This window comes from Pyrgilauda ruficollis, unplaced genomic scaffold (genome assembly GCF_017590135.1).
Source record: "Pyrgilauda ruficollis isolate IOZ18807 unplaced genomic scaffold, ASM1759013v1 scaffold3, whole genome shotgun sequence".
In the NCBI taxonomy this organism is placed as follows: Eukaryota; Metazoa; Chordata; class Aves; order Passeriformes; family Passeridae; genus Pyrgilauda; species Pyrgilauda ruficollis.
In genome coordinates, this window is record NW_024524377.1 from 22,527,302 (window position 1) to 22,552,770 (window position 25,469).

Consider the following 25,469-nt stretch of genomic DNA (forward strand, 5'->3'; position numbering starts at 1 on the left):
GGCAGCGGCGGGGACGGCTGCGATGCCGTGTAGGGCGTCACCGCTTTCGTCTGCGGGGACACGGGAGCTGCGACAGACACGAAGGGCCGACCTGCAGGCTCCACTCGGGCCTATGGGGAAGGGATTTTTAGTGAAAGTGGAAAGGGAGAAAAAGAAGAGAGAGGGAAGGAGGGAGAGAGAGAAAGAGACAAAGAGATTATGAAGTGAAGGTCTAAATGTGCCCAACATTAAAAATTAAGTGGCAGATTACAGCATGCAAGAATTACTAGGAAAACACTGGAGCAAGAGACAATTCCATACACTGACAAGCCTGGACCATGCAAGGGGAGGGGGAGATAGGAGGGGAGCCGGCAAAAATCAGTGGAGCCAGTTCTGCTCCAAGCGAAGATGGTGTCAGAGGGAAAATACACCAGCCTTGTTCCTTCCCTGGAGCAGGCAGTGGGACCCAGTGAGAATTACTGGCCTGCTTTTGGGCGAGAGTTTTTTTCCGACACAAACCGAGCCCACCCCAGAGCACCCAGGCCATGACAGAGACAGAGCCAGACCCTGTAGACATCTCAGCTCAGTATGACTGGAATCAAACCACACGCAGTCTCCCAGAGCACGTCAAATCCTCAAGGCCTTAGTTCAGGCCTTACACTGTTCAGTGTTACAAAATGCAGAAATCCTGAACTGCTCTAAAAGACAGAGAGCAAGCTCTGCACAGGAATAGTACTGAGATATTTTTCCTTCACATGCTCTACTATCCGTAACTGGCAAGGAAAAAATAGGGAAGAAGAAGAAGAACCTAGTTTTCCTAGAAAATTTCCCCAGAAGGAAATGTTTAGACATCTGCAAAACAAAGTACACTTGGGAAAGTTACACATGCAACTCATATGTTAAACAGAAAAAAAAGGAAAAACAGGGAACAGCTGACTAATGGAAGGATCAATGGGAAAGCAGCAGGCAGTATTTTAGTCTACTCGTGTTGTGCTCAAGTTAAGTTGTTTCTCAAAAACTGTAAGCCTACATTCCTCTTAAAAGTTAAAAGAACAATTGCATTACTCAAATTTATAAACATCCTCCAAATACAAAGTGTTTTGGCTACAAGCCAAGTTGTGAATTTCACAGTGCAGAGAATAGAAACATGCATTAGAAATACACCACCACCACAGTGACTGACCACACTGGGTACCTATACCTTATTAGTAGACACTTTGCAATAAGTAAGCCAAATTTTGCTCATCTGCACCGGAAGAGAACGTTTGCGTATTGCTTTGTTCTAAACACAGGTGTGCAGTGTCTGCATGTGCAGAACTCCATCAAAAGGATTAGAGTCAGAAGCAATAAACAGTGATTTTACAACAAACGTGGGGTGTGCCTCTACCTGTCACATTAGGTCTGGAAGGCAAGAATATTAACAGGTCTGGAACTAAATCAAGGTGTTTACATTACAAAACAGAAATCTTGATCTCTTGCAAGTGTTAGTCTGTAAATTACCATTCTCCCAATCACCCAGGTTAATGAATTTTCAATTAGCATCACCTGACCTTAAGTGTGCCCTGTATAAGGCACCATGGGTGTGCTGCCCTTAGTTGTGCTGAGCTTCACTTTTGACACCTGAGACAGCAAAAGGCAACAGGAAAAATAAAGGCGGCATAAAACAGACAGAGGGAGATGAAGGCATAACAGAATAGCCCCTGAATGGCAAGACCTTGGGGAATCTTGAATTTGTCCCTTTAAGCAGACACAGTGAGCATGCATTTGGGTATTTGTTGTAGCATAGCATTTGAAATAAGGTGTTCAAAATCTAACAAGCAAAAGGAGACTCAATGAGCTCTTCACTGCCCAGCTGGGGACAAATGAATAAAGTATTCTTTGGGCAAAGAGCAATCTTTCAAAATATGAAGCAGATGGATTATATGCATTTTGGGAAAAGTTTTTCTTAATCTTAGATATATTTGAAAGAAGGCGGTGTTTTCCTTATACCCACTGAAGACAGCCATCTTCACAGTGAACAAATTAAACATTCAGGACACAGAAAAGACTATTGGGCATCTCAGGAGGGGGGGGCCCCTCCCATCTCAACAGAATCAAATAAATTTCAACATCCAGAAACAGTCTGTGATACTTTCTTTACAGAAGAACCTTGAGAGAGATTCATTTGTCCTTTTTTTGTCCTTATAATTATGTGATGTCCTTCTGTGTATCTTGAGAAATTATTTATTGCATACTGGCAATTCCTATTTGTAACATGCATCTTCATGACTATCTGGAACTCTTAAAAAAAAGCTATAAAAACAATAGTATCTCTTTTTATATAAACTGTGCCTTTTTTTTTAGCTATTTTTTTTCCTGAGAAAACAAACTTTTGCAACTGAACTGTTTGCCATCTCTTTTCCCATGCTTTTGGACTGGTTACCAAATTTAGGTCAAATATGATAGATCTCTAGCAATCTCAGTATGTTTTCGACCTCAAGAAATTATTGGGAACTTACTGGTAAATGAGGGAAAAATGGGCAGAACTCATTATTAATTTGCTGAGGCACTAGTACAACGCCCGGGCTGGAAAGAGCACCAATGCCATCTGCCTGCTGAGACACAGCATGCTCTGTTCTGCCCTGCCTGCCCAGGGGAAGGAGGCAAGGCTGACAAGGTGGGAGAGAGCTGTTGCACAAGGGGAAGGGACATGCAGGAAAGTTCCGCCACTCGGCAGCAACCTGCCCACATGAACTTTTTAAGCCAGCTCTGACACCAAAGCACTGTAGCAAAGTTGCCTCTGAGGTAACTGGAGACTAATCTGACTAAAGCACATCTCAGTATCACTGGTAACACCTTCCCATGTAAATTACAATTCTTGAACACTGCTGTTGCCTTTCTTGCCACACAGTTTAACATTTTCCACTGCCAGTGTGATTTCCTAGTTATTCAAGTTCCCCGGGCCAGATTTACACTGTAGTTTCACTGAAAGTAAATTTGTCACCAATTCACTCAATTGTTTAAACACAGTTTCTGTAAGTTTACACAGTTCATTTCATTTGGATTCTCTGGAAGTTTTAGGGCAACCCATTTACCTGTGTTATGCATAAGGTGAAGAAATACACCTTGTCTTGGATTTGCAGAAAGGAATTCAAATTGATGAAATCTTGATACATGGATAGCTTCCTCAATGCAGGAAGCATTCTGAGTATGTTATTTTTACCATGGCTTTAATAATGTAGCATAAAAATTATTGGGGTTTAAATAAGCAATTGCCAGCAGCACTACAGGCTCGATAGAGAACAACAGTAACTCCAAGGCAGTGAACTTCAAACTTTTGCTTAAAATCTCACAGCCAGCATATGTACCAGCAGGATTTACACTGAACCCAAAACTTGAGAAACAGTAACATTATCATTCTCACAAAAGTACTCTTTCACCTCTGTTGGATAGCAAATGCCCCATCTCGTGCAGCTCACTCCTGCAGAAATGATGCATCCTATTCGCACACAGGAGCCATCTGCTGATGGACATGCACCATGTGTTGCACTCATGCAGCAGGAAAACGTGGACCACAACTTAGCAAGCTACATTCCTGGACTGAGTACTACATTACTATTAGAATCAGACAACTTCCAAGCCAGCAGGCATAGAAGAAAAGTTATGAATCCCAAAGGATGCAGCCATGTCAGCTTTCACACTGTCATATGCTTTCTCATTTGAAAAGGAGATGTGTTATCTTATTTTTAGTTATTTATCTGAAGCACCAGTGCCAGGTGTATTGGCCTGTGGTTTTGGTTTTAAAAAACCTCCTTCTCTAGCTTGAAGCTGGAGTCTGGGGAAGATTCAGAACTGACAGAAGTACTGACAGCTTCTCATAGTGCACTTCCACACGTAGCTGCTACAGTTAATGACACCAAGACTGTTCAGGAACCTGGAGATTCCTTCAAACCTGACAACCAACAGCTTCAGCAGAATTTCTCCTGTGCATGGAAATCTTCCCCAGGAACTACAACAGTTAACCATACAAAGAACAGAAAACTAACCAAACCACAAGAGACCTGAGCCCCAACCCCAATGGGTTAAAGTCTTCTGTAACTCTCTACCAGCAACAGGAGATAGCATATCTGCCTTAATCCACAACTGCTGACAATGTCAGTACTTTTGTTTTGACCATACCTGAGGTTACTGGCTCCATTTCCACCTAACAGAAAACTTTTGAGTAAAAACTACTGAAGTACTTCAAAATATATATACCTGCTTTCAGGCCCCAGTTATTCACATCTTTACAAAGGAAAGATGTGGCTACTTAACTGGAGAAAGATCTTAGTGAAAGAATTTCATTCAACTTGTTAACAGCTTATCTTTTTATTTTGTCTTCATTCAACATTAGTAAATAAGACTCTGTGAGAGGGGCTGTATAATGCCTTCAAAGAACAAAAAGCTTCTATGCACACAAATAAAAGAAAGAACAGAAAGCTGCAGGGCTTAATTACCTGAAAAAGTGAATCCTAAAAAACAATTATATAGCAGTGTAAATTAACCACGTAAAACAGAGAAGAAATGCCACTCAAGACAGAGGTGTAAGAGGTACAACACTGTCTCACACATTTTGTTGGGCGTTGGTTCTCAAATTAAAGTCTTCTTGTTACCTTGCTGGATTCCTCCAGTTGAGTGCCTCGTTTCCAGGCCTCAGAGAACATGGAGCTGACAATGCTTTGGGAACGGACATGTCCAGCTGTCTGAGTGTCAGAAACCCCACTGTCAGACTGATTAGAATGATTTGATTGAGATTCTGTTCAAGAAAAAAGTTAAGGAACAGTTAGCATATGTTTCTGGATGTAGGAGTAACGTCAATACAATGCAACTCTGTGACTTGTTAAACATGTGCCCAGACGCCACCGCTTGCAGTAACGACTGTGTAAACTCTAGCTCACATCCAGGCCATTTCAATTGATGTCTGGTATTAACCAAACCTGAAGCTGCACAAGGATGAGAGCATGTCAGATACATTTTGAACTAAAATCACACTGCAGCTGTATGGGTTCTGAACCATGCCACCTTCCTGCACTTTGGGAAATGCCCCATTTCATGCAGTGCATGCAGCCTGCTCTCTCCAGCAATCCCTTCCAGCACAATCTTAAAAATGTACCCTGGGCACAGGCTGTGGACAGGCAAACTGCACCAGCCAAGGCAGGACACTGCTTCCAACAGCCCATTCCTCAGCACAAGAGAAGGGCTGGTGTGCATCCTGCAAGTAGCCAACATAAATGATGCTCTGGGTCCACACAAGAGCTGTCTTGACAAGACAGCAGCAGGCACAGCCAGATCAATTTATTCAGCCTGGCACCTGCTTACTGTGTAATCCCAAAGTGTCCTGGCACAGGCTGGAATGAAACTTTGGCAGAACATGCTTGGCTAGTGAGCTGTGGCTCAGCTCCCTACAAGAATTTATACTTATATCAGAAAAACACCCAGCTTGGATGGAGAAATTGTCAGTGACCAAGAATTTACTGCTATGCCACACAGTTGAAACAACAAGGTACCTTCCCAGTTAGGCTGCATTTGCTTAGCTCGTTCTTACAGGCTACTTTCTGAACCTGTGCAATTCAGTAGCATTACTTTCCAACCTGTATGTGTGGCAGACAATACACCTTCACACAACAGCACATTTTCAATAAAGAACCTAGACCCTGAAGGTTCTGAATAATCTACCAAAGCATCAGTCAGCTCTGAACAATGAAATTACACTGTATAAACTATTTATCCATTTTTAAACTGTTACATGCAACAAGAAACCAGCCCCAGTTCTGCTGAGAGATAAACAGGAGCACATTAATGCACGCATGCACAATTTGACATGGGAATAGAAACAGTATTTTCAAAGTTTCCTCTAAAGAGATTGTGTGCATCTTTGCCTTTGGGCAGGGGCTTGTTCTCATTTTCCAATTTCAAATATTTCAGTCAACAAAGCAGTTTAAGAACTACGTATATATGTTCTAGGCATCATTACAATATAAATTTGATTTTTCAAATAGGTGAACATAGAGGCATCAGGAATTTGAAATGATATTTCCTCCTCCCAGTATAAGAAAAACATTGGTTTTTGAAGGTGAACAAGAAACTGCTGCATATTTCAAATACAAGCAATACAGCGAAATAGGTTTTTACCTGTATGCATATATATAGATATACACGTACAGAATGTTACAGATAAAGTCTGTGTTTTAGACTAAACATAGCATAAAAGACTTTGGAGAAACAGTCCATTTTCAGCAATAGTCTCTCTTGAGGCATCTAGACAGCAGATGATAAAGGCAATTCAATCTTTGTATTATGAGATAGATCACATTGTTACCTGGCAAACTAGATGAGCTGGAGCCTGACTTGATACTGGAGCTAGACAAGGAGGTCCAGTCATATGCTGATTCTGTTCTCTTCAGTGCTTCCTGATAGTTCATGTAAAGCTGCTTCCCATACTAAACAAAATCACAAACAAGTTTAACAACTCTATATAGGCTGTACACTCTCTTCAGACTGTTGAGCTCCACCTCTGGCTTCTCTATTAAGTCTTTCCTCCTGCCAGTCCCCCCAAAACAACACAGGCTCTATGTTAAGGAGTTCAGGTAATAGTAATAGTATTAGTGAATTGCTGAAAGAAAGAAAAACAAATTATTTATGCTAGAAGAGACAGTGTCAAGCAAGAAATGGCCCAATGAATACACTAAGACAAGCTGAGGATCTTGAAAATCAACTCTATTTTCTAAATTCTCTTTTCCCATAAGCCTTCTTTTTTAAAATCTGAAAGGAGCTGGCTAAAATCTATCTATGATGTCAGAACTGTGTCATGTGACAGGGGTGCAGCAGAAACAAGAAGAAAAGGCCCAATTACTTAATTATTATAACAAAGCCTCTAACAGTTTTGCTATGGAATGAAAAATGTAAGAAGATTTTACAGTTCGTGTTCAGAATAGTTAAACAGAGGGAAGTGAGATTTACCATGTATTTTGCTAAGTAACTGTAAACGGTTTTAAGCAGATGATGACAACACTGCAGGACTGCCTGGGGGTTACCTTAGCAATGCGGATGCCATTGATCCATTGGTGTAGAGTTCTTACATCATCACAGCAAAGATATTTGATGTACTGGGACTTCTTCTGGATCTGAGGATGCTGCAAAAAAACTGTGCATTCTCATCAATGTTTTCATAGCTAGGAATGCAAGGAAAGCATTTAGCTGTTGATGTCTACTGAGATAAACCTAATGCTGGAAGCTCTTCAACAGTAGTGTGTATTTAACCCCACTTAAAAATGTTCCAGAATATTTCAGGAGGTGAATTTCAATGGGGATTGCTTGACACACACATTTGGAAGTGTGTCCAGCACACACTGATTTCAAACACTAAGAAAGGGCTAGTCTTTCACTATTCTAGGGCTGTAGTACTTTTGACCCACCAAGAGTCTTCTGTACCTACGGACTGACTCACCACTTGACAGAGACAACCGATGTTTCACCTTGCTCCCACATAAAAATCCCCCAAACTAGAGGAAAACAAACACACTGGTCTTCTCTACCTTTGCAGGCTTAAGTGAGACACTCCCCAAGTGACATGCTGTTAAGCACAATTCTATTTTCAGCTTGTAGAGCCTTCAAGGCTCCGACCTTACTGATATCTCTCAGCTATTGGGGTAACTGAACACCCCAGTTCTTAGAATTTCCTCTGTTAGCTTACAGCTCAGTGACACAACAGAGTTTTGCTAGAGGACTGTAGGTATTTAAGTTTTACTGAAGACTGTTTGAAACATATATCCAAGAACTTACTTCTAAGCTTTTTCAGAATATTCTATCCTGCTGCCTTCTAACACAATTATTTTAAAATGAACATAAGATGTTTGTGTCCATAAGAGAATATATATAACAAACTTTCTTATGATAGTAGGTAGTATTTTTCACTACCAGCCTCCTACACATACATGTTGTATAACAAAGAAGAGTCTGTAGAAGCAAATACAACTACTTCGCCAGCTTCTTTCTGGACTTGTTCAAAACTTTGGTTATATAGAAATAAAAGAATTTCTTAGAAATCTGACATTTTGGACCAAGGAGCTAACTTTATATACTAGCACACCAATGTTACATTTAACAATAGCAGAGCACCTAATGTGAGCACACTAAGTTTTGATATAAACAAAGGAGTGAAGATAAATCCAGTCTGAACAACAGTAGAGAATTGGGCCTTCAGTCTGTATTTGCCGTTTACCTGTCCCCAAGGAGAAACTTCCTAGTTTAGTGAACTTTGTGGCACAAGACTCTATTTTAAAAACTGTGTGGTTTCTATACATTAGCACTAATTGAAAATATTGATCTAACATTATAAAAACTGATGAAGGCAGAACCGAATCCTGCTTAATATCATAATTTGGTGATTCATCAGTTCCACACAGAAAATACAGCTTCATTGGTATAAGCTACCCAACTAAATCTACCCCATTAATTTACCTGGGGACAATTTCTACACATTTTTGTGTCTTCAGTAACGTTACCATTAAATTTGATGCTCAGATTGGCAATATTTTTAAAAACTAAAATCTACTTTGTATCGTCAGAAAGTCTGAAAATAAAATTTACTATGAATCTGTCCAAATGATATAGATGAAAGTGACATGTAAGTAGAAAAGTCAATTTACTTCAAGGAATTTATATATACCTACAAATAACTGACATTTTTTTTGCATTCAGTGACCTATAAGAACGTGGAAAATACTTCCAGTTTTAGCTGTGTACTTTCTCACCTAATATCATATCCCATATTTAATACTCTGTGTCTCCTCAGTGGGCTCAAAGACATGTTTCCCTGTCCACTGGAACATGAAATCCTTTTTCAGGCAGTGGACAGGCAACCACACACTCCAGGCACAGTAAACAGTCTAATGTACTGACATGTACAACACCACATGAGCTCCAGGGCAGGGAGGGGAAAAGTGCACTATAACCACACCTCTTGTTACTGACACACGAAGAACTGTTATTTGCCTGAACACAGTGTGAAAGCCTGTTTTAAAATAGCTTGGTACCCAGCTATCTTGCAGGAACTGACACCATTCTGAACACTAGGTGGGAGTCAACAGAAACTAGGAGATGTGTTGATTCAATTAAAATAACTTTATGAACTCAAGTCATTAGATGCGTTTAAGATCAGGTCACCGGTTTTATAACAGTTTTTGCTACTCATTCTTTCTGCCTGGCATTTATACTCAGAAGATATCTCCTCTACAACATCCCTTTTCCCTCAGGTTGGTTTATAAAGGGTAGACTTGAATCTTTAATATTAATTTCTCCACTCCTCTGGACCTACACTGTGAAGATAACTCCTTGAAATTAGCATTTCAAGAGGCATTATCTCTTTGAACCTAAACAGTTGTAAGGTATAGAGTTGCCAAATGGAAAAGAAGACTTTAGTGTATGCTTTAGAGTGTATGAACAATTAAACAGACTGGGACTCATAAATCTGGAAATAATTCAGGGCAATATGAAAACGGCAACAACTGCTCACTAACTGTTCACATTGTATACAAGAACTAGAGGAAAATTAGATTAAAAGCAGCTGATGGTTCAGAACAAGCAAAAGTGTATTCAAAGTACAGCCAACTGCAGCAGTGTTACCTTTAGCACTAAACAATAGTCTGTGGGTGCCTTGTATTTGTTCCGATAGTCCTGTCCATAGTAAACACTGACATGGTCTAGCTGTAGGAAGCACACGAGATCCCGTGACACCTAGTAAATACAAAAATGGTCATTTACAAGGTATCTTTATAAAAATCCACACACATTGACACAATCAGTCTAATGTTAAGATCCAATACTAAGATCTAGTTAAGGTCAAATATTAGTTTCAATCCGATTCAAAAACTACTGACACAGGAAGGGGATACAGCTATGCATAAACTCTTTCATTACAGCTTCATTTTTAACTGAATTCACTCTGGTTTTGGTGTTTTGTCTGCATTTTGCCTTTTGACAACATTTTACATTGGACTACTACAGTTTACTCAAAGCAGGCATCAGGAGAAATTAAGTATGATTGGTTGAGCAGGAAGTTATCAGCTGCTGGTTATATTTCACCTTGGTAATAATCAAGATGTCCAAATTCCAGTGTGACTGTAAGTAGAATTCTAAAGATGTTTGGCATTGAGTGTAGGGCAAAGAATTTCAAAAGGCTACTCGCATACAGATTGTTTTAATGAAGCAAAAGATTACGGAAAGAACATCTGACATGCATTCAGCTCTAAAGGGAGCTGTCCTGCTGATAGAGATTTCCTTTTCATTCCCAGATGTGTGGGAGGTGGACTTCCTGCACTGGGAATCATCTGATGCTGTCAAGACTGATGGATTCATGGATGACGTGAACTCACAGTAGTTCAGCCTTGAAGCTGTAATGTATTTGTAGTGTCTTTCTACTTATTCTGCATTACTGACACAGAGAACAGCAGTAAGTGATCCTGAAGAAATGGAATTACATATACCAGTTTCAAAAAATGTAGCACCAATTGGTCCAAAAAGAATCCCATTTATATGAACTAACCAAACATAATGAAATTATGCAGACATTGTGGAGTTGGTCTGATACTTCATAATCGACATTTGCAGAGCAATTTGGTTCTCCATCCAAATTCTGCTTCAGCAAAGACCAGCTTCTTAGCTCCACCAAAAGTTTTTTCTCAAGTATTTCTGAACAACTAACCCAAGAAGCAGTCCCCTGTATTCTTGTATTTTTAAACTTGGGTTACACCCTTCACATCAAGTGCTGCCACAAAAATTCACACAGTATTTCCAGGATAAAGCCAGCATTTTAATTAAGGGATGTGGCACTTGGAAAAGCACAGCTAAGCCAAAACTTAAAGCCAACTCTTGTGTGCACTGTTTACCAGCAATAAACAATTCAGAGCAATTGCTTTAAGTAGCATACCTTTGCCTTCCCTTTAGGGACATAGTAGATTCCAGAAGCCCGAAGAAGGAAGTAACGTTTCTTCCAAGATTTCTTACCATCTTCTTTCAGCCACAAAACTCCCTCAATCTCTGGCACAGTTACAGAACTTCCACAGAAGCATTCCTGCCAATAAACAGAGCAGTTTGGGAAACAGAGAGAACAGAGAGCGTGCAGTGGTTTGTTTTGAATAACTGAAATTCTTTATCCAAGGAATGCACTTGTAGCAGGGACAGCTCTTTTTTCACATGAGATATGAACTGCAGATAAATCACAGAAGCAATAAGGTAATTCAGACAAGCATGATAGGGTGTCTCAGCATTTGCTCCATGCAACAATGACAGAAAAATCATTAGCAGCCACTGTAAAGATGTTCTGACCACTGCTTCTCAGTAATAGATCCCCACGGCTTTACTGGCTTTAAGGTCACAAGGTCACCTTATCTAGCCTCATATGTATAAGCACACACAAACCTAACTGTGCATCCATCAGACACAGCTGCAATTCATTCAGGAGTACTTCACTGCCACTAACTGCCCACAACACTGCAACTTCTGCTAACATTCTATTTACAACGAACTAGCAGAGAAAAGCAAATGCTTTAAATACACTCCAGATTAATATGCAGCACAGAGACTTATGAATAATCTTAGAAGACAAAAAGAGTTAAGCAGAATTACAATTCTCTGCATGTTAAGGCTTCAAACAATTTTTTCATCCACAGTATACATACACACACTTATTACAACCCATATTAACAATATATTAATAAATGCATATGCTACTTTTAATTTAAACTGTTTTAAGTTTAATCCAAAATTAAATACCCCAAATATTACCCTTTGGGTAACTGTGCAAATCATAACCATTATTCTGGAAATCAAGTGGAACCTATGGAACTTCAGCCATGTCACAAAAGTAATTAGTTTTCAGCCTATGAAGGCTATATTTACTGTGTGCTTTTTTTGCTCCACACTTTTATGCTCTTATTTCTGTAAACTGGTTAATGTGTTTGATAATAATTAGTTTTCTGTCATGCATTTCTTAAAATTCAGTATTTTGGTTTTTTAAATTTTAAATTGTAATTGAAAAAAATTTTACTGCTTTATTATCAAAATTTGAAATATTAAATTAAACCAGTCTCCAGATCCATGCTCTGGAATTTTGTAGAAATGAAAATTTGGAAAGTGCTAGTAAAAATTCTCTAGCACCACAGGTCAAAAAACAGGTCACAAATTCAAATTTCAACTTGAAATTAATGGTTTTAGCCATAGCTAGAGTCAACCTCAATTTGATTATCACTGTGTATGGTATTTCAGATACTAAACTAAGTACAGAAACTTTTTTAAACTAATCACATTTGAAACAGTGTTACATTACAACAGCCATTTATCTCAAATAGAACACATTCCATTCACAGTCTTCCAGAATTACATTCTGCTCTGTCCATCAACTTCAATCACCACAACCTTTAGCAGTTTGTCTTCATGCTCCAAAATGACTACTGTGTCCTTTCTGGTTTGACATTCTTACCTCTAGTAGCACCTCTTTATTTCTGTCTGCCATCTCAGAGGTTTCTTTCTTCCCCAGAAGATAGTTCTGTAACAAAATAAAGTTCCCAATTTCTTTAGGCATTCTGAGATCAAGCCAAATGGCATTTCTTGTTTACTTTTCTGTAGCAGTAAGAACAAAACTTTGTAGACTAATTGAAACCGTCAGACTACTAAATAATACATTGAAGTAACTTATAACTATCTTTACCAGAAGTATCAATCACTCCGTACTCCTACCTAACAGACTCATAACAACATCATCCTGCTTTTCTAAGGATCAAACAGCTCTCTGTTACAATGCATCCAGAAATAAAAATACTACGAACCTGTAAACACCACAATAAAAAAATATAAACAACCCCTGGAGATCTGTTACATACTGTCATTATTTCTGCATTCAAAGAAGCACACAGAGAAGCAATGTACTTCTTTTCATCTTGGTCTGAGTTTTACTGAATAGAAATATTTATTTTCACAAAGAATTATAAATAAATACTAAATAAATAATAATAAATTCTAAACAAACTACTTGTCAACTTCGTAAAGGAACTTAACTATGCACAAGCACCGAATCTTATTTAATGAGTTTTTAACTCTTATTCAGTTTGGAAAAGACTGAGACAATGAAAAACATCTTCCCAATCCCTAGCTCTAATACTGGAAAACACCCCAAATATTCACAAAGTTTCACCAGTTCAATATTTTAAAACAAGGAGAAATACTGGGTTTATACTGGTACCTCACTCTTGTGCCTACTATATGTACTGAGAGTAAACCTATAATCTACAAACTTTTAAAAAGAATGTATAGTTTTGCTGCTTCAGTGCAAAGCACTTGCATAAGACCTGGGTTGTTTCAGGTCTTGCTGAAAAAGAAATAAAATCAAGCAAACTGATGTCACATAGGACGAGCACGCAAAACTGATACCCAGTTTAAATCCAATAAATTAGCATATAGATGCCATACAGATATAAAAATAATCTATAAACTCAAATGGGAATACATTAGGTAAGAGTTAAGACAGAGCTCAAGTGATATTACAGACAAGAGATCAAGTGAATTTTCAATACAAATTCTTCCAAGAGCCACCTTCTGCTTTTCTGTTTCTTTTCCTCCACTCCCCTACAATACAGCAGTGCTGCCAGATACCAAGTCTGTAGCTACCATTTGAGAGAAGAGAGGTCTTTGAGGCCATTTGAGAGGAAGAGGAGCCTTTGATTTCTCAGCCAGGGAGCAGGAAACAGGTGAATATAGGCAGGGCCTGACTTCCACAGGAAGGGGCACACTGTCTCTTCTCTTGCCATTTGACCATGGAGTGGCTTTTCTCTTTGATTCTGTCTTTCCCTTCTTGCCAGCAATGCAAGAATGCACAGTGGAGAGACATCACTATTAGCAATATCTGTCAACACCTTTCTTGCATGTTTACATAATTGAGCAGCACTAAGTATGGTGTAAATCCCTGGAAACTGCCTGCCTTCATGTGCATTAAAACTACTCATATACAAATTAGCTAACAGATTGCTTCAGCTCATGGCTGTCTCTTAAGGATTGACTTTGTGCCAACAACACTGTGGATGTACAGAGTGCTGAAGTGTAAAGTTGCCTGACATTTTAGCACATACACAAGTACCAAAATGAAAGTATGGAAACGAATGCTATCAAAAAAGTAAGAAACTGCCATCAGCCACACACACATTCAGTACAAACCTCAGGCTTACCTGTGGATTCTTGAAAAGTGCGTATTTCTCTATACGTTCCACGAACATTAGTTTGTTTTGACTGTCTCTTGTCCAGTTCAAGAGATTTTCAACTAAATTTTCATGATCTTCAAAGATCCTTTCTGCAACAATAACAAGTGAGGCAAATACATTGGAATCTGTTGCATTTTGTGACAGACATTAATCTGTAGTCATTTCTAAGAGACAAGGCATATATGCAGAGAAAATAGTGTTCAAGATCTACTACAGTGGGGAAGAAGGTTATGCTAAGAAAATAAAAGAACTTAGTCCACTTCCAGACATGCTTGGTTTAATTATTTTACATCCAGTCACTCAGCATGGACTTTCCGTTATCTTCAAGTTTATAGTTCCATCAACATATGAAATGTTTTAGTTTTTTTTAATCTGAGAGGGCCTACCATCCTGCAGGAACACTGCAGACTCAAATGATAACATTTTAAAGTTTATGAGCACAAATAAGAAGGTTATCACATTTATGTGTTTTCTGGTCAACACAATTTCCAGAGGAATGGATCGGGCAGCTTTTTTGGCACAAAACTTCTTTCTACATCCCCAATGATCTCACTCACAAAGCATCAAAAAGTAGTGGGCAATGATCAGAAGGAAAACAAAATGCTTCTGAAATGCAGAATACCATAGCTAGTACAGGTATTGCAAAGAAATCTGAAAACTGACACCTTCTACTTCCTATGATCTCTGTTGCTCAATAAATGATGTATCAACAACAGCCTCTGAGAACTTTGGTTCTCAGTCAAAGCTCTGAGCTTTAACTCTCCATTGAAAAAGTTACCACTAGTGCTAGAACTTCAGAATACTGAAAATAGACAAAAAAGGATAGCATAAAGAAAAAGAGGAAAATTTACTGAAATGGTAGAAAATAGCTGAAAATACTCATTGCAAAATAAAGAAAAAGAAATCTTTGGGAAAACACTAGACCAACTTTCTCATCCTTTTAAACACACTGAAGTAGAATTTTCAGACCATTCTGAAACAAGTTCAGTCATGAGCTTTATTACATGAATTAGCATTTACTACATTAATGAACAGGATGATGAACATTATGAAGACAAGTATTTAAATCATTCTGAGAATGTAGACTACTGCTGCATCAATGAATAAGAATTAGAAATGCTTATAAGTATTACTTACCCATTTGCAATTCAGAGATGGTTTCCACTAATGACCAGTCTAAACTGTATCCACAATGTGATTTGTCCATCAGATTGTCTAATACTTGTCTCACTGTTTGCCTCTCATCCACCATCATTGTTTTTGAGCTGTCATCAGACATATGGACTCTGATCACCAACTGTTAAGCAGAAAATTAAGAAAACAAAGAGAAGGATTCATCTGCCACATTTCAAATAAAAATAAGGTTTCTAAGATCTTATTTATTCTTCTGAGGTTTTCTTACAGTAGCATAAAATTCAATGAAAACACTCCCTGAAAATGTAAGATGTCATAAATGATGGCTAGATATTTGTATCACAGACATTTAACAAGATACTGTTCTCCTTCAGCACAAGAAAGTAAATATAAAGGTGTTTCCAGCACAATGAGAAAGTGCTTCAGTTGAGTGTTAAGAAGGAAAAAAAATCCTTCCTGCTGAAGTGTCCTGATAATAAAGTGTCTTTCAGACAATATCTAGGCAGAACAAACATAGATATAAGAGCTCTGCACAAGCTTACAAAGAATCAGAATTTTTCAGATGTGCAGTTTAAGCTTTCTGCCTGCTTCCTACAGTATTTTCTAAAAATGGGTATTATGTAAACAATATAGCAACATTAAACCTTACTTTTCTGGGAAATATGAAGTGGTAGTGTGAAAAAAAAAAATCTGCTTTTAAAACACAATGGTTTTTCATACGCATTTTAAAGAGGTCACTGTCCAGAAACAAAAAAAACAGCCATTTTTTAAACCAATCAGAAGACTAAAGAACAACAGATTCTTTTTGCCAATCATTATTTTTTCCATTTTTATACCTTGTTCAGCTGGAAAAGATAAAACCTACTAGCTGTAATACACTGGTACAATTGACTTGTTAATTTCCATCTTCCAGCCAAGACAGTTTTTCAGCTTTTGATCTACAAATAATTAATGAAAAAGGCATTTTAAGCTACTGAAAAACTTCTGTCATAAAATAAAAATGCTAAATTTTAAGGGCACTCTGTATTCTTTGAGAGTACATCGAGTAATGGCAGTAGACTTTCTCCATTTGGTAATCTCTGTCTTTAGTCTGGAATACTTCTCTTCCATTTAGCACTGGCAAATCCTGCTATGCATAATGGGAAAAGGCTTGTGAAGAAAAGGCTGTGAAGAAAACAGGCACAAATTTTAAATATGTGACTGCAGAATGTACAAGAACAATCTCAGGAGGCTGGACCCTCATTTCAGTTCTGGGTGGAAGTTGGTGAAATCTTCCCAATGAGCACTAGCTGAAAAACAAGCTATTCCTTAAGAAAAACATCATGCTATTCCATATCTTAGGCTTCTCCTGATTAGGTCCAGTCTAGATGGGAAAGCACATTACCATGGAAGATTAGAACACTGCAGTGTTCTTATTTTATAAAGGGCAACTTAAGGCTAATAGATACAAATGAAGCTTGCCTGCATTTTCCAGGTGAAAAAAATCATAAAATAAGGGTCTTATAAATGGGTAAAATTAACTCACCTTTTTCACTTGTGCTTCTTTAATCTTCTCTAATGCAACCCTAATCTTCTCAGCTTTCAGTTTAGCAGCCTGTTCCTCCTAGGGGAACACAACACACAATTCCAGTTAACACAAATTTCAGTCAGGTTTCAGTGGCTTTGAAGCTACCATGCTTTAAAAAATGAACTAAAATGCTGATTTGCTCACCTATAAATGTCCAACTATTTCCTAGTGATGATGAAAACTATTACTTTTTAAAAAGTGTTCCTATATTTAGCACTACAACTGCCATTAACTCCAAAGGAACATACTGGAGGAATATATTTTGTATAGACATTTCTCTGTTCTCCTGTTCTGTAAATATCCTTATGCTACCAAATACTTTAGCACATTATATATTTACAGTCATAGCTTGGGACAATACATATTCAACAAGAGTATGCAATGGAGTACAGCCAACAGACTTTTGGTTGATCAATGTAAAACACAAAGACCATGCCAAGAGGTACCCGAATTTAACAGCACACAGAAAGAAGGGAAATATATCCTGTAATTAGGATTCCATACCACATGCATCAGTTTCAAAGATTTTAAACTGTTAAATCCATTTGCAGTAAGAGGTTTGAACACTCACTTTGTCTTTACTAAATCCAAGTTGTCTTTCTCCTTGTTTTAAGTTTTTTAAGACACAAGGTGAATAAGCATTTTTTTGCTCTTCCATGTAGTAGATTTTTATTACAATTGGAAATGCATTGAAAATTTAGGTAGCTTAAATCTATTTGCTGATGCTAAAGAAAACTGTGTCTTTTTAAGACTAGTAATAAAGATTTTTAAATTCTGGAGATTATAGATATTCCTTTGAAATCGCATTTGAAATATGCAGCTAAAAAGCAACCACTGTTTCAAAAATTACATATGCAGTTTTCAGACTTCCAAAATCTTATACTGTGGATTTTCATTGTAATTAATGTCTAAAACCATAATTACTCTAGCACATACAAGTCTATTAAAATACACAAAAATCCCTTCCAAAATATTCAGTATCCTTAAAAAAGAATAATTCATTAGCACATACAAGTCTATTAAAATACACAAAAATCCCTTCAAAATATTCAGTATCCTAAAAAAGAATAATTCATATTTTTTCCAGAGCCAAAGTACCACATCCCATCACAACATTCATCACACTATAAACATTTAGTTCTCTATTGCTTTCTTCTATGGATGTAATTCATAGTTTCTTTACCATGTGTTTAGATGGTTGCTTTTCTTGTAAAAGTCAAGATTCAGCTATTCTAAAATTCAGAGAATTTAAGTTTTGGCTTCTCAATAAATTACTAATATTCAGATCAACTGCTAAAGAACATTTCCTTGTTATTTACTGCACCCTCAGTAGCTTTTGGTCCTTCACATCTGTGACCATCCTGTGCATGAGAAAAAAACATCAGCTAGATAGACCAGTATACTGCCTTGAAACATAATTCTTTTCAATAAAATGAAGCAGTAAGTTGACAGGAGCAGAAATAACGTGAGCCTGAAACCTCATCTGGGCACTGAATTACCCAGGAACATTGAGTTTAGGAGTCTACAGGGAACTATGGCTTTTTACTCACAATAGCAATGCTGTCCTATAGCTTAGAAAGGTTAAAGCAGAGTAGCATTCTATGAAAAACAAACCATGCCATGATAACAAGAATCTTTTATTCTTCCTATTTCTTACCATTAACCATTTCAATGTGTAGAAATAAATTGTTACTAAAAAATGAGGCTTCACAGCACCAAGGCTGACAGAGCTCAAGAAGCGCTTGGACAATGCTCTTGGGCACATGGGGTGACTCTTGGGGATGTCCTAAGCAGGGCCAGAAGCTGGACTCCATGACCCTTGTGGGTCCCTTCCAGCTGAGCTTACTCAGTGATTCTGTGAAAGACTTGGCAGTTTCTAAAAGTGATGTTATGCACCTGTTCATCATGAAATCAGCAAAAGCAAAACACTCATTTTGTCATGTATTTGAAGAAACTGTAATTCATGGTTTTGAAAAGCTGCTCATTAACCCAATCAGCACAATTTTCAGCCCATTTCACTGTACACCAGTGCAAAGCACCAGGAGCACCTGCCTGCCACAGTGCACAGGCAGCAACACCAGGGCAAGCAACAAGCAGCTGTGACCTCTCATATACCTGTGCCAATACAGCTAAAATATCTTTGGTGACCTCAAAGTTTATAATCCATCATTCCCTAAAATGCTTTGGAAAATAAATAAATATGTAGACCAAAGAAGATTTTAAGGACTTATTATTTTAATACGTACCAATTACTTTTAATTTCCTACTCAATTTAATGTGGGTCCAGAGATTAGGATTCCCTATACTTATTAGAGTTTAACATAATCAGTTTAAATTTAAAAACCCCAAAACAAAACAGAATTACAATTATCAAAATAAGAACTGGTTTCAATGGGCAAAAAATTATAAAAAGAGGTTTGAATTTACTAACCAGAAAACACAGTGAGGAAAAGAAATCAAGAATTCAAAATTTCGAAAAGCATAGAGTAGTCAAAGATTTTGAGCTATTTTGAGCAGTAATAGACTAAGCTCAGGCCACTGCTGCATCACTACTGATGTGGCAAACAATGTTTCATGGGAGAAGGATGAAGAAATATATATTTTGATTCCTTAATAAAATAATTTAATAACTCCCCAAAACTCACAACCATACATTCTGTTTCTCTCCTAATGGCCTGAGAAAACAGTCCCCTGCCCATCAAAGTCACCCAAGAACAGCACTTAGACACATACACAGGTCTCTCCTCCCCCTGTACATGAAAGCAACACTGTTTCTATCCAGGAGGAAGCACGCACCATCCACTGCACAGGGAGACAGGTGACAGACGGCAAAAATACCTGACTGCAACTGCAAACTATTTAAGCGGTTCAGTGCCACCAATCAACAAGGCCAGCACATCCAGTCCAACCACATCTACCTTAAGTATTTATTTCCCCTTTGCTAGCAAACACTGGGAACAGTGATGGAGTCGCTGAAGGATTACAACGATGCAGGTAAATGGCAGGCAGTACAGACAAAGTCGATCCCTGCTATGGCCACACAGCTGCGTCCCCTGCACAGCCTCACCGCTCACAGAGGACTCACAGCACTGCTGGCACACAGCTCCATCACACACCGATCTGGAGAACTGACACAGCAGGCAAGATTCAGCAGAACCCACTCCCTGCTTACGCTGCCTTACAGGCACAGGCAACACACCGAGGAGATACACACACTTTATAAAAACACAAAACATAAAGGAAAGTCATTCCCAACTCTGGCAGGAAAAGGATATTCTCTCATAGTAGCAATATGCATCACTGTCAAATTGTAATAAGTTCCTCACTTAACAGGACTATTCTGGGACTATTGTTACACTTGTATTTTAAAGCTTTGAGCTAAGACTACTTTTGGTTATGGAAAACATTGCACCTGATTTAAAGAATACTTGGCAACATACTAATGTATAGAACCTGTTAATCCAAAATATTCAAACATATTGTGAACCAAAATGAAAAATACATATGTCTGCAGTGCAATGGTCTTAAATTAATGATGATCTTCTTCTGGCATCTATATACCAGAACTAAGTTTTGAATACCTTTAGCCTACAGTGAAATATCAGAAAGAATAACACAAAAAAATATAAAGTTAAGATTTCTGTAATAAAATTACAAACCCTGTTTCCTCGTCTAGTTTCCAATTAAATATGCAGTTACAAGATATTCCAGCTGTGTTGTAGCAATAAAGATGTGCAAGATGCGTGCAATGGTGGGCTGACCTTGCACAAAAAATGTTGCGCCTCGCATTGCTAGGTTGGGGTTTTATTTTTTCTTCCATTTTACTTTTTTTTTTTTAAAGTGTTATTAACTAATCTCATTTACAGAGATAACAAATGGAATGGAAACAAAAAGGGGAGGGGGGGGCATCACTTAACAAAGGTACTTAGAAAAGCCAGTAATCAAATGGTAAGAGGTAAGTAACCATCCACATTTTATTTAAGTTAGCAAGTTAGATACACAAACTACAAAATGCACAAAACTAAGAAATTTCTTCTCTGTTTAATATTTGTTTTTTTTTCTCTGATTTTTTTCTCTGAATGCATATAAGAAGATAACTAAATACACAAGTAGTATTGACTTCTGAAGGATTAAGAACAGGCATCTACTGTTTATCTTCCCAACTACAGTCCAGCCTGTTTTGCCAGGACTCTCCTTCTTGCAGAGCTTGTACTGAAACAGAGGTTCCTGCTACCAGAGAACAGCATATTAACATCTCCATTTGTACCTAATTACTCAAAACTTCAAGTCACTTTTATTAGCCTCATGTTTAATGTATATCAGTCTGAACATTAATCCCATTAATGAAGTTTTTCTGTTGATTGCTTTAATTTATTATTAAAAAGAACACTAGAACAAGAGTGTATGTGATCAGCACTAAAACCAAAGGTGTGAATATTAAGAGCAGTTCTTCTCTATTTCTTGATGAACTCATTAGGACAAGCAGAATACTCCTACCCTAAAAATGAGCTGCAATCATAGCATGCTCCATATATAAACAGTGAACTTGTGTTTACAGCAGTATTTCATGGTCATTTTCAAAACATATGTTTATTGCATTTCTTTTCATAATAACTCTAAATAACCTCTACCTGGGTAAAGCAGAAAGGGAAGCAAGACATGAGTATCTGAAAGCTCAATAAATGTGCATGTGCATTCACCCTGGTGAAGGGTTCATCCTCCCTAATGTACTTCCTCCTCCTTCCTTCCCAGTTTAGTACAGACGTTTCTATACCTTTGGAATATTCCTGACATTGTCACCATATTGCACTATGCTACCAAATATGGAAATGGCTGTGAAGTGGTACTATTGTTTTAGGGGCTGTGTCTGAGAATTATTCACCTGAAAAGGTCTCAGATATTACAATGCTACTACACTTGGGTAGTGCCATATTTTTCCTTTGTTCTACAATTCACAAACTTTTTGCTATTAGAAGCCTATCTAAAACGCAGAAGATGGCTTCTGAATGGAAATTGGAAAGCAGCAGTTACATTTTAAATGTATCTCAAAGTCACACTGGCTCTTGTCACAATTTCCCACAGAAGGGATCTTCTTCCTCACAGTCTGTAAGGGCAAAGAAGGCCCCAGATCACTAAGGAAGATGCTGAAAAGTCCTGCATCTGGTATTGACCTCTCAGGTGCACCACTGGTTAATGCCTCCAAACAGACTTGCACCCTTTTGAGGCTATCCTTCAAGGCATGGCAGAACAGAACCTTAATCAGCAGAGATGTGCATTCCGCTGTCTAGACTTGACAATGCTGGTGGCTTTGATGAAAAATAAAAAATCCAAAGGAATTTCACTGGTTCTTCATGCCGTGAAGCAACCATCTGCACTACATTATCACCCACCTGCCTCTGAATGGACCTATCAAGTAATGGCTCTAGGCCAGGCTTCTCACCAGGGCAAACAGTTATACAAGAAACAGTACTGGGATCTGGGACCAGGAGAAAAAAAGTGAAGAGGAGGGGAAGAAACCCAAACAAACCAGGCAGAAGAACAGGCACTAGAAACCACAGTAAGGTAGTCTGAGAGAGGAAAGATGACTACAATGTAACAGAGGAGACATTACAACTAACTGGCAAGGAGTTTTTGTTGGACAAAGAGCTCAAGGGATACGTGGAACAGGGCAGAAAGATTTCAGAACATTGGCTGATTATCTAACAATGCAACTACAACAGATTAATATAAATAATATATAAATTATATTTTTATTATAATGAAAAAGTATATAATATTTTTACCATAATAACTAAGATAAAAGGTGAAATTAAATTTACATATGACATAACGGCTGACTCAGAAAGCTTTTAGACTGTCCTTACATTCTTTGCACATTAGAAATCAATTGCTGTATTTTTAAACTGCATTAAAAAAAAATAAATCTCAAACAGATGCTTAATTCAAGAATGAGCACATCTGAATCAGAGTGGCTTGAGATACAGGAAGCCATCACATCTGATTTAATCAAAAGTCTGATGGAATGACCAAAATCTACAAAGCAAGGGAATGAACATCCATAAGAAGAATTTTTGTCTTTCAGATCAACAAGAAAAGAAAAATTACATACATCCTATTTGGGAAGAAAAGGCACAACATGGTTCCTTTCCCTTCAGATGCTGACACACTATTTGAATCATTACTTCATTTAATCACTATCACGTGTCTTCCTGAATGCAGTTGCAGCTTCACATGCATCAGAACAGTAAAGACATGCTCACTTCAAAATCCAGCGTATTACATTTCTATTTTCAAGGGCAAAACTAAGATGTATTTGAGCCCTGAATATTCTCTCAACATTATTTGCATGTACTCTAATTTCACAGTACTAAGCTTAGTTTTGAATATTCATTATAGGGAAACAAGCTTGCAGATTTGACAAAAAAGCTACATTGCTTTATTTTCAATATTCAATAACTTACATTACACATATGCTTTCACTTCTTTCAGTTTTCAAGCAAAGGTTTGAATGCTGTGTGAACAGTAACATCTGGAATTAGATCTAAAAACGAAGGGCTTGCCAAAACAAATACATCACTTTCTGTGCTGAGATCTGCCCTATGCTGTGACAGGAACTGGACGTGTGCACGGCTGTGATGCAGAAGGGATCTGCATGGCTAGAATTTTTAGAATTAGTTATATCAGCAGAGGACAAAAATGGTTTGTTCTAGTCTCAATATAAGATGCAGACATATCAGAGAAGGGGAAGAAACAGAAACAGGTAAGGACAGTAAGAAACAGTTGACACACCAGGGACACCAGCACAGACCTGCAATATGATCCTACAGTCAAATGATCTAACACTTTGGTAGAAGGAAATGCCCGATTTCTTGGGACTGCTTCACTCATAGAGAGGCTTATCCAATGTTACAACAAGCTGAAGAGATCTAAGCAGCAAAGTGGACTTCCATTTCATTGTTTTGCTAAAGGTATTTCTGCTTGCAGGAGGTCAGAAGAGAACCAGTAAGTTCCATGCCCGGCCTGTGCGCTCAGGAGTCAGAAGTAGAAGGCACAGCTGTACTGAAACAGTCACAAGCTGACCAACATTACCCTCATGAAATCAGAAGGCTCACCTAAAGCACGTGAATCAGAGAGCTATGCAGCCTAATTAACCAACACAAAGAGTTATAAATACAAACATTTAACTTTGGAGCGTATTAGAATACCTGATAGGAGCTACTTCATGGTCATATGACACAAAGGGATCATTTAATGCACTTTTTAAAATTAAGTTCCTGTATGGCAACTAACACTCATCCCACATATAAACAACCAGAAGGGAGATCTGCAGACACATAGAGATGAAAGAAAATTGTGGTTTCTTTGTGCCACAGCTGTTGTTAATCTATTTGCAATCAAGCCAATTGCTGTTTTGGTGGCTGTTTGCTTTGTTGGGCAGTGCAATGGGGTGAAGAGCTATTGGGGTCAAGGCAGAGGTATGGGCTTAAAATTTAAGCAAAACAATCACAAGAGCAGAAGATTACTTGCTTTTGGCTGTTTGTACTCCTCTGCAAGACAGCCTGAAAATCTCTTGTCAAGATACATGCTGAGCAGCTTGAGAAGAATACTAAGATATTAAAAAAAAAAAAAAAAGCAGTACACCAGTTCTAAACTTTTATTGCTAAATACAGCCTACTTATGCGCAGTGAACATTATCCTTATTGTCTTGAGGTCACCAAATTGCATTTTGTTACTTCAGGCTTGCCTGAGGTCTTTCCAGTAGAATGTCTGTGAATTAAAAAAACCCCACACAGATATAGTTTTGAAGTATGTATTAGCATCAGCAACATCTGACACCTCAGCTACATGAAGCTGCTTGTCCTTCATCCCAGCCTGTATTTTCACCAGAGATTTATAGCTTGCTCCATCCCTTGTCCTCTGGTTTGAAAAGGAAATACATATAAAAGATGTAATTCTTAACAAACTGAATGACAATTTGTGATCTCTTAGTAGATTAGTGACCTCCTTCCTGTGAAGAAAATTAATTTATAATCAAGACTTGTACATACTTGGCTCATTAGACCACTGTCTTACTACGATATTCTCCCCACATAATATTAAGTCAACATTCAAAACATTATAAAAAATATCTCATTACTTACTAATTTGTCTTCAATACAGCAAGAGAATTTATTTTAAGGCTACTAATGGCTTTCAAAACTACTAAACACTCCCATGTTTTTCACTAGGATCTTTTCTTTTTTTAAACTAGTCAATGGCAATAGGAACAAAAGAACTTCCAGCTCATTACATTTCCTTTTCAGCTAAGGCATTTTACCTGCTAATATGGCTATTAAGAATTTGTCAAGAACTTGAACACTTTGATAAATCTGCAGAAACAAACAATACAATTCAGTCTTTAAAAGTGCCTTGGATAATCAGGAAAATCATGTAAGTAAATGCAGAAGTTCCTGGAAAGGGCAGGGGTGGAGAAGCATAGCACACACCAAAAGCATTCTTTCTACAAAGAAATAGTCACATAC

At 37.9% G+C, this 25,469-nt stretch overlaps 1 protein-coding gene across 1 annotated transcript in view; it reads right to left on the reverse strand.

Moving 5' to 3' along the window:
- The window catches only part of RAPH1 (Ras association (RalGDS/AF-6) and pleckstrin homology domains 1), an 87,083-nt gene that overhangs the window by 7,694 nt on the left and 53,920 nt on the right, over positions 1 to 25,469 (reverse strand). Inside the window, exons 5-14 of the mRNA XM_041472719.1 lie at positions 16,906 to 16,983; positions 15,384 to 15,543; positions 14,214 to 14,335; positions 12,476 to 12,541; positions 10,925 to 11,068; positions 9,622 to 9,732; positions 7,032 to 7,130; positions 6,317 to 6,437; positions 4,611 to 4,753; positions 9 to 110 (exon numbers count right to left, since the gene is read on the reverse strand). Coding sequence (XP_041328653.1) covers positions 9 to 110; positions 4,611 to 4,753; positions 6,317 to 6,437; positions 7,032 to 7,130; positions 9,622 to 9,732; positions 10,925 to 11,068; positions 12,476 to 12,541; positions 14,214 to 14,335; positions 15,384 to 15,543; positions 16,906 to 16,983 — 1,146 coding nt within the window. The remainder of the gene's footprint in view (positions 1 to 8; positions 111 to 4,610; positions 4,754 to 6,316; positions 6,438 to 7,031; positions 7,131 to 9,621; positions 9,733 to 10,924; positions 11,069 to 12,475; positions 12,542 to 14,213; positions 14,336 to 15,383; positions 15,544 to 16,905; positions 16,984 to 25,469) is intronic.